The 9,078-nt window shown below is 56.1% G+C and overlaps 2 protein-coding genes across 2 annotated transcripts; both read left to right on the top strand.

Moving 5' to 3' along the window:
- The first annotated feature begins 130 nt into the window (after positions 1-130).
- Positions 131-5,137, top strand: LOC311423781 (polymeric immunoglobulin receptor-like). The gene is made up of 5 exons (XM_084498208.1): positions 131-207; positions 623-970; positions 1,314-1,646; positions 2,967-3,033; positions 4,561-5,137. Exons 1-5 carry the CDS (start codon positions 144-146, stop codon positions 4,730-4,732), a joined length of 984 nt encoding a protein of 327 aa, XP_084354334.1. The 5' UTR covers positions 131-143; the 3' UTR covers positions 4,733-5,137.
- A 500-nt stretch (positions 5,138-5,637) lies between these two features.
- Positions 5,638-8,941, top strand: LOC311423783 (polymeric immunoglobulin receptor-like). Its single transcript, XM_084498212.1, has 5 exons — positions 5,638-5,737; positions 6,146-6,493; positions 6,818-7,150; positions 7,609-7,684; positions 8,620-8,941. The coding sequence occupies exons 1-5, from the start codon at positions 5,695-5,697 to the stop codon at positions 8,789-8,791; spliced, it is 972 nt and encodes a 323-aa protein (XP_084354338.1). The 5' UTR covers positions 5,638-5,694; the 3' UTR covers positions 8,792-8,941.
- The last annotated feature ends 137 nt before the right edge of the window (positions 8,942-9,078 follow it).

Raw genomic sequence — 9,078 nt, 5'->3', positions numbered from 1 at the left:
CCCAAATGAATCCTGAGCTGCTCTTGTTATTCAGTGTTGTTGCAAAACATGGTAAAGGACTTCCGAGGAAAGGCGAGACCTCAGGCACTTCCTCCAGTGGCGTCAGTGGGAGGCAGGAGGGCTCACCGGGCAGACGCGTTGCAATGGGGCGTGTTGGGGAGGCCATGGAGCTGCGAGTCGTCCTCCTGCTGCCGCTCTGCTTCCCAGGTACGAGGAGGGCTGGGCATGGCTGGGGCTTCCCATGGGACACCCATCCCCAGTCCTGCTGCCTGCAGGGCCCTGCAGTGGTGGGACAGCGATACCGATACCGGCTGTCCTGGGGGCTGGGGAAGGGAAGGGAAGGGAAGGGAAGGGAAGGGAAGGGAAGGGAAGGGAAGGGAAGGGAAGGGAAGGGAAGGGAAGGGAAGGGAAGGGAAGGGAAGGGAAGGGAAGGGAAGGGAAGGGAAGGGAAGGGAAGGGAAGGGAAGGGAAGGGAAGGGAAGGGAAGGGAAGGGAAGGGAAGGGAAGGGAAGGGAAGGACAAGCCCCACTTCAGAACACCCCACACCTGGCTCCTCCAGGCTCACAGTCCACGACAGCCCTGCACCAGCTCCCCTCTCCCTCACCACTTCTGGTATTCGCAGGTCTCCAAGCCCAAACACCTGGGGAGCTGAGCCAGCGCGAAGGAAGCGACCTCTTTGTGCTGTGTCCTTACCCAGCAGAGCGTGAGTACCGGGATCTGAAGTCCTGGTGCCGCTGGATAGATCAACAATGTCATCTTCAAGTGGCAATAATTGACACAATAACAGAGTCGTACACAGACCGGGCCAGACAGGGGTACATTACCATACAGGATGACCCCATACACAGGATTTTTTCCATCACAATGACTGACCTCCGGGTAGAGGATTCAGGCACATATTTCTGTGCTTATAGGAAAGGCTGGCAAAGCTATGTTCCACTGAAGACGATCTCACTGACTGTTTTCAAGGGTGAGTACCTTTTCCCCACGCAAACTCCTGTCCTGTCAGGAGGCAATGTCACTGCTGCCCCGCTCCATCCTCCTCCCGCACACAGCAAGTGACTTCCCCCGACCTCATCCATCAGCCCCCACCCTCGTCCCCTCGCTTGCCGGCTTCCCTGCTTGCAGAGCACAGGGTGATGGAGCCCCGCAGACCCTGCTGTCCCCGAGGTGCACGGCTCCCTGCGGCCCTGCCCAAAGTGCCCTGCCTGAGCTGATGGCCACAGCCTGGCCCAGGTGCCTGGATCATGCCAGGAGATGGATGGCCTTGTGCTCCAGATTGCGGGTCAGACACCAGGTTTGTTGTTCTGCAGAGTTCCACAAGCTGGAGTTGGACAGTCTCTCTGTGCAGTGCCTGTACCATGACCTGGGTTACCGCTCTGTAAGAAAAGCCTGGTGCCGAGCTGTAGGTCAGACTGACAGGTGTGAACTCGTGGTGAGAACAGATACCACTTACACATGGGGTATCAGCAAAGGCAAGAAAGGCAGAGCCTGGATCCAGGATGACCCCTGGAAAAGGACCGTCACCATCACCATGGAGAAGCTGCAGGCACAGGATTCCGGGATGTACTGGTGTGCACTCTACACGCCCAACGCAACCATTAATTTCACCCGGATAATGGAGGTCCGGCTCTCTGTGGCCAAGCGTGAGTACCTGCTGGCAGATTTTGGCCTCGCCTCCCTTGCTTGCTCTCCCTCCTGACTGCTGCTCCACTACTGAGAACTTGACCCTCTCTCCATCTCTGTCTCTCTGTCTGTCTGGTGGACATGATTTTGGTTGCCCTGGCGCCCTGTGGATCCAAAGCCCCAGCCCTTCAAGCCCTGACAGCTCTGAGCAGAGGCTCAGGGAGGTTCCCCAAAGCTCCCACAGATGGGGCCCTCAATACAGCTGCTTCCCACACGGCTAACCTAGGGCTCCAACAGTGGCTGAGGGTGAGCACTGGCCTGCAGGGACCCGGGGCTGGTTGTACACTGTACACTCACATTCCTACTCGCCAATTCCCTAAGAAGCCTCTGTGCTGCCCAGCTTCACACACCTCCCAGTTTTTCCCTGCCCAAACCACACACAATTTTACTTTCTCACAGTCTCCATGCCATACAATAGCAACAGGGGTCTGAACTGACCACACAGCTGTGCCGTGTTGTTTCCCTTCTGTGAGGGAAGCTACAGTCATCTGCACGGAGGTGTTTCTGTCACTCATGCTCATGATACCACTTCTGTTCCTCTAAGGCAACTCATCCCTCAGCTTTCAAAGGCTATTTCATAGCAACACAGACCTAGACCTGTATGTTGAAGATTATCTTACCGCTAGATTTTCTTTCAGGGTTACCTTTGAACAGTAAGTGATACTATTAGGCACCTGATTGCAGCAAACCAGCACCATGCTGTGGCCTGTCAGGAATTTGGCAGAGCAGCACCTAAGGGATATGGCAATCCAGAAGCCCAGAGGGGATGGCCTAATGCTCTAGGTGAAAATCCTGTCAGGAGGGACTGAATACACTCTAGGCAAGCAAATTCCTGCAGCACAAGCTCCCCTGGTGCACAGAACCAGTCCTCAAAGTGATTCCCACAGCCCAATCTTTCACAGACAATGCTCTTTGCGTGCTTCTTCCAGGCTTCTGTCTGCTTCTGCACAGGGCTGTTCAACACCTCCCTGCTACCTGCAGATCTCTGCCAGGGAGCTTTTCTGCCTGCACTTCCAGCACTTCTGCCACGTCTTGGGCTGGGTTCATGGAGCAGGGCTCCTCGGCAGCTCCTTGCCTCTCCCTCCCACCTTTCCATCCTTCTGCTGCTTCACCTGCTCCTGGGAGCTCTCGAAGACATGAGTTGCAGTCTGGGCGCCTCGTCTGTGTTGGCTGTCACAGCACGCCCAGAGTTACACCCATGGTAGCAATGGCAGGGACACTCAGATGGCGGATGCACAACAGCCCAGTAATTGTTCTTCTCTTCTTCTTTGTGATTGCAGGACCAGCTGTAACATCGTTGTCAGGCACCAGTCAAAATTATCTTCCTGGCAACAGCATACAAGCAGGGTAAGGCAAAAAAAAAAAACAAAACCAACAAACAACAACAACAACAACAAAAACACGAAAAACCTATGTGCTTGAACACAGACAAGCATTACTGATGTCCTGTCCATGGCAGTCCTGTCTTCCTGGGGGAGGCAGCCTCTGGGCATTGCAAAGACTCCTGCTTACAGAGGAGCTGGGTGGGACAGGCATCCTTACAGTGGACGACCTCTCCTCTTCCAGTTCATGCCCAGAGCCTAATTACAAAGGGAGAAGTGGACAGATGAAATCATCTCCTAGCTTCCTGGGAACTGCCTTCTTTCCTCACTCACTGCCATGTGGAAATGAATCCACATGGTCACTGTCACTATCTGCACTCTTTGCCTTTCGTTATTTCCATGTTGTGTGAGGAAAGGGTATTATCAAGATCTTGTAGTGTGGAAGGGGATAAATTAGAATATGTCTTTGGAAGAGGAGGCCACTTTTGGAAGTGTATTTGAAACCCCATTTCTACGGGGATTCTCCTGCAGAATCACAGAATGACTTGGGCTAGAAAGGACCTTAAGGATCATCTTGTTAACCCTCCATTGCCCATGGGCAGGGACGCCACCAGCTAGGTCAGGCTGCTCAGGGCCTTGTCCAACCTGATGCTGAACACCTCCAGGGCTGGGGTATCCAGAACCTCTCTGGGCAAACTGTTCCAGTGCCTCAGCACACACTGAGTGAAGAACTTCCTCCTAACCTCTAATTGAAATCTCCCCTCTTTTTTTTTTAAAACCATTCCCCCTTGTGCTGTCATTATCTGATTGAGCAAAAGGTGCTCTCCATCCCTTTTATAAGCCTCCTTCTAAGTACATAAAATCACAATGAGGTCACCCCAGAGCCTTCTCTTCTGTGTGCTGAACAGCGTCAGCTCTCAATCTTTCTTTGCAGGACAGCTGCTCCGGTCCCTTGATCATCTTTGTGGCCCTCCTCTTGAGCCACTCTAACAGCCCCACATCCTTCTGGTGCTGGGGGTCCCAGACCTGGACGCAGCACTCCAGGTGGAGTATCACCAGGGCAGTGCAGAGGGGAACCATCCCTTCCCTCCTCTGCTCCTGTGGTGATGCAGCCCAGGATGCAGTTGGCCTTCCAGGCTGCAAGCTCACTGCTGGCTCATGTCGAGCTTTTCACCCACCTGAACCCCAAGTCCTTCTCCCCAGGGCTGCTCTCAGTGAGGTCTTCTCCCAGCTGGTCCTCATGTCCGGGATTGCCCCAGCCCAAGTGCAGCACCTTGCACCTGGACTTGTTGAACCTCATCAGGTTCATGTGGGCCCACTCCTCCAGCCTGCCCAGGTCCCTTTGGATGGCATTCCTTCCTTCTGCTGTATGGACTGCACCACCCAGCTTGGTGTCATCTGCAGCCTTGCAGAGGGTGTGCTCAGTCCCACTGGCTGTGTCGTTGATACAGATACTGAGAAGGAAGGATGAAGGACAGCATCTCCTTCTGGGTGAAGGCCTTTTTTCTTCCATGGACTGATCTGCTCCCTTTCCTTTCTGTTTCCTTGACAGCTTATGGAGCTTCACCCTTTGGGCCCTCCTAGGATTCTTCATCAATAAGGTGCTGGTCATCTTGCTCCTCGTTTTTCTTCAGAGAAGGGGACGCTGGCCTCCCTCTTTCTTTCAGAAATGCAGGGCAGCAGAAGGCAGCCCTGGACAGCTGCCTGAGGAGGAAAGGAGCTGACGCCAGACCTGGGACAAAAAGGATCTCTGTTTCCAAGCCTGGAGATATGTCCAGAGGGAAATCCCAACCTGCAAGCTGTTGCCCGTGAGCTCCAGAGAACCCAGGCGGGCCTCCCCCACGAACCGAGGCCCGCTTTCCCCCCTGGGGCTCCTCAGGGCAGCAAGCAGCCCACGCCTGGCAAACCCTGCCACGCGGCCCAGGCTGGGCTCTGCCACCCACCCGCCAGCTCTGCCAGGGGCAGCACGTCGCCACGTCTTGCCTCAGAGCCGCTGCAGCAAGCACGGCCTCACCACACAGCGCCCACACTTCCCTCACTTCCCTGCAAACCCTCAGGACTTCCCCATGGGTCCCCGCACCAGGGCCCTGTGCAGTTGTTCCACGTCCAATAAACTGTGCAAAAGCCCAGTGGCTCCGTTTGGTTCCTCCAGCTTGGCACACTGCAGGCAGGCAGCCCACGGGCTCAGTGCCAGGCACGGCATGGGCATGAGGGGACTGGCTGTGGTGGAGGAGAGCCCCAGGAGGCATGGCATGGAGAGGAGGCTCCCTGCACAGAGCCTGTCCTCTCTGCCACCACGCCTTGAGGGGACTTTGGGCAAGGGCCTGGGCAGGGGGCACCTGGGGAGCACGGACGGAAGGGCAGGGCCACAGCAAAGGACCTGCCCCATCTCCCAAGCCTTGGAAATACCAATGGAGTGCCCCGCTGCCACTGGCATGAGGGCAGAGCGTGACAACAGCCAAGGGAGAGCAGCAATGTGCCCCTGGTGTCAGGGTGGGTCGTGCTCTGCTCTTGGCCACTTCCCCTAACGCACCCTGAGCTGCTCTTGTTATTCGGTGGCCTTGCAAAACGTGGTGAAGGACTTCCGTGGGAAGGCAAGACCTCAGGCACTTCCTCCAGTGGCGTCAGTGGGAGGCAGGAGGGCTCACCGGGCAGACGCGTTGCAACGGGGCGTGTTGGGGAGGCCATGGAGCTGCGAGTCGTCCTCCTGCTGCCGCTCTGCTTCCCAGGTACGAGGAGGGCTGGGCATGGCTGGGGCTTCCCATGGGACACCCGTCCCCAGTCCTGCTGCCTGCAGGGTCCTGCAGTGGTAGAGCACCGATACCAGCAGTCCTGGGGACTAGGGAAGGGAAGGGAAGGGAAGGGAAGGGAAGGGAAGGGAAGGGAAGGGAAGGGAAGGGAAGGGAAGGGAAGGGAAGGGAAGGGAAGGGAAGGGAAGGGAAGGGAAGGGAAGGGAAGGGAAGGGAAGGGAAGGGAAGGGAAGGGAAGGGAAGGGAAGGGAAGGGAAGGGAAGGGAAGGGAAGGGAAGGGAAGGGAAGCCCCAGTTCAGAACACCCCACAACTGGCTCCTCCAGGCTCACAGCCCACAACAGCCCTGCACCAGCTCCCCTCTCCCTCATCACTTCTGGTATTCGCAGGTCTCCAAGCCCAAATACCTGGGGAGCTGAGCCAGCGCGAAGGAAGCAACCTCTCTGTGCTGTGTCCTTACCCAGCAGAGGATGATTACCGGGAACTGAAGTCCTGGTGCCGCTGGAGAGATCAAGGATGTCAGCTTCAAGTGGCAATAAACGGCACAAGAACATACGCGTACACTGAACGGGCTAGACTGGGGCACATTACCATGCAGGATGACCCCATACACAGGAATTTTTCCATCACCATGACTGACCTCCAGGTAGAGGATTCAGGCACATATTTCTGTGCTTATAGGAAAGGCAGGGACATCTATGTTCCACTGAAGTGGATCTCCCTGCATGTTTTCAAGGGTGAGTACCTTTTCCCCACGCAAACTCCAGTCCTGTCAGGAGGCAACGTCACTGCTGGCCCGCTCCATCCTCCTCCCGCACAGAGCGAGCGGCTTCCCCCTACCCTTGTCCCCTCGATCACTGCCTTCGCTGCTCACAGAGCACGGGATGAAGGAGCCCTGCAGACCCTGATGGCCCCGGGGCGCACAGGTCCCTGCGGCCCTGCCCAAAGTGCTCTGCCTGGCCTGATGGCCACAGCCTGGCCCATGTGCCAAGCTTGTGCTGGGAGATGGATCCCCTCGTGCCCCAGATTGCGGGTCAGACACTGGGTTTGTTGTTCTGCAGAGTTTCACAAGCTGGAGTTGGACAGTCTCTCTGTGCAGTGCCCGTACCATGACCTGGGTTTCCACTCCGAAAGAAAAGCCTGGTGCCGATATCCAGGTCAGACTGGCAGGTGTGAACTCGTGGTGAGCACAAATATCACTCACACACTGGGTATCAGCAAAGCCCAGAAAGGCAGAGCCTTGATCCAGGATGACACCCAGGAAAGGACCATCACCATCACCATGGAGAAGCTGCAGGCACAGGACTCCGGCGTGTACTGGTGTGCACTCTACACGCCCTACCCAACCATTCGTTTCACCCGGATAATGGAGGTCCGGCTCTCTGTGGCCAAGCGTGAGTACCTGCTGGCAGATTTTGGCCTCGCCTCCCCTGCTTGCTCTCCCTCCTGACGTTGTGCCCCACCACCAAGAACCCAACTCTCTCCATCTCTGTCTCTCTGTCTGCACAAGCTTCTGTCTGCTTCTGCACAGGGCTGTTCAACACCTCCCTGCTACCTGCAGATCTCTGCCAGGGAGCTTTTCTGCCTGCACTTCCAGCACTTCTGCCACGTCCTGGGCTGGGTTCATGGAGCAGGGCTCCTCGGCAGCTCCTTGCCTCTCCCTCCCACCTTTCCATCCTTTTGCTGCTTCGCCTGCTCCCGGGAGCTCCCGAAGACACAGGTCGCAGTCTGGGCGCCTCGTCTGTGTTGGCTGTCACAGCACGCCCGGAGTTACACCCATGGTAGCAATGGCAGGGACGTTCAGATGGGGGATGCACAACAGCCCAGTAATTGTTCTTCTTTGTGATTGCAGGACCAGCTGTAACATCGTTGCCAGTCACTACAGGCAGCACTCAGAGTAACCCTCCTGGCAATAGCACACAACCACAGTAAGGCCAAAAGAAAGCCTCTGAGCTTGAACACAGACAAGCCTTACTGATGTCCTGTCCATGGCAGTCCTGTCTTCCTGGGGGAGGCAGCCTCTGGGCATTGCAAAGACTCCCGCTTACAGAGGAGCTGGGTGGGACAGGCATCCTTACAGTGGACGACCTCTCCTCTTCCAGTTCATGCGCAGAGCCTAATTACAAAGGGAGAAGTGGACAGATGAAATCATCTCCTAGCTTCCTGGGAACTGCCTTCTCTCCTCTCTCACTGCCATGTGGCAATGAATCTACCTGGTCACTCTCATTTTCTGCACTCTTTGCCTTTCCTTATTTCCATGTTGTGTGACGAAAGGTTATTATCAAGTTCCTGTAGTGTGGAAGGGGCCAAATTAGAATATGTCTTGTGAAGAGGAGGCAACTTTTGGAAGTGTATTTGAAACCCCATTTCTACGGGGATTCTCCTGCAGAATCACAGAATGACTTGGGCTGGAAAGGACCTTAAGGATCATCTTGTTAACCCTCCCTGCCATGGGCAGCGATGCCACCCGCTAGGTCAGGCTGCTCGAGGCCTTGTCCAGCCTTATGCTGAACAGCTCCAGGGCTGCTCTCAGTGAGTTCTTCTCCCAGCCGGTCCTCATGTCCAGGATTGCCCCAGCCCAAGTGCAGCACCTTGCACCTGGACTAGTTGAACCTCATCAGGTTCATGTGGGCCCACTTCTGCCCAGGTCCCTTTGGATGGCATCCCTTCCTTCTGCTGTATGGACTGCACCACTCAGCTTGGTGTCATCTGCAGCCTTGCAGAGGGGGTGCTCGGTCCCACTGGCTGTGTCGTTGATACAGATACTGAGAAGGAAGGATGAAGGACGGCATCTCCTTCTGGGTGAAGGCCTTTTCTCTTCCATGGGCTGATCTGCTCCCTTTCCTTTCTGTTTCCTTGACAGCTTATGGAGCTTCACCCTTTGGGCCCTCCTAGGATTCTTCATCAATAAGGTGCTGGTCATCTTGCTCCTCATTTTTCTTCAGAGAAGGGGACGCTGGCCTCCCTCTTTCTTTCAGAAATGCAGGGCAGCAGAAGGCAGCCCTAGACAGCTGCCTGAGGAGGAAAGGAGATGACGCCACACCTGGGACCTAAAGGATCTCTGTTTCCAAGCCTGGAGATATGTCCAGAGGGAAATCCCAACCTGCAAGCTGTTGCCCGTGAGCTCCAGAGAACCCAGGCCGGCCTCCCCCACGAACCGAGGCCCACTTTCCACCCGGGCTCCCAGCATGGCAACTCTTGGGGCTCCTCAGGGCAGCAAGCAGCCCACTTCTGGCAAACCCTGCCACGCAGCCCAGGCTGGGCTCTGCCACCCACCCGCCAGCTCTGCCAGGGGAAGCACGTTGCCACTTCTTGCCTCAGA

Source organism: Aythya ferina, assembly GCF_964211825.1.
Source record: "Aythya ferina genome assembly, chromosome: 25".
NCBI lineage: Eukaryota > Metazoa > Chordata > Aves > Anseriformes > Anatidae > Aythya > Aythya ferina.
This window is presented reverse-complemented; position numbering and strand designations above follow the sequence as displayed.

Excerpts from the sequence above, each read along its gene's own strand:
- LOC311423781 (XM_084498208.1), top strand. The coding sequence starts at position 144 with ATGGGGCGTGTTGGGGAGGCCATGGAGCTGCGAGTCGTCCTCCTGCTG. Across the intron at positions 971-1,313 it reads CTCACTGACTGTTTTCAAGG|AGTTCCACAAGCTGGAGTTG; the intron begins GTGAGTACCTTT and ends GTTGTTCTGCAG. Across the intron at positions 3,034-4,560 it reads GGCAACAGCATACAAGCAGG|CTTATGGAGCTTCACCCTTT; the intron begins GTAAGGCAAAAA and ends TTTCCTTGACAG.
- LOC311423783 (XM_084498212.1), top strand. The coding sequence starts at position 5,695 with ATGGAGCTGCGAGTCGTCCTCCTGCTGCCGCTCTGCTTCCCAG. Across the intron at positions 5,738-6,145 it reads GCTGCCGCTCTGCTTCCCAG|GTCTCCAAGCCCAAATACCT; the intron begins GTACGAGGAGGG and ends TGGTATTCGCAG. Across the intron at positions 7,151-7,608 it reads CCGGCTCTCTGTGGCCAAGC|GACCAGCTGTAACATCGTTG; the intron begins GTGAGTACCTGC and ends TTGTGATTGCAG.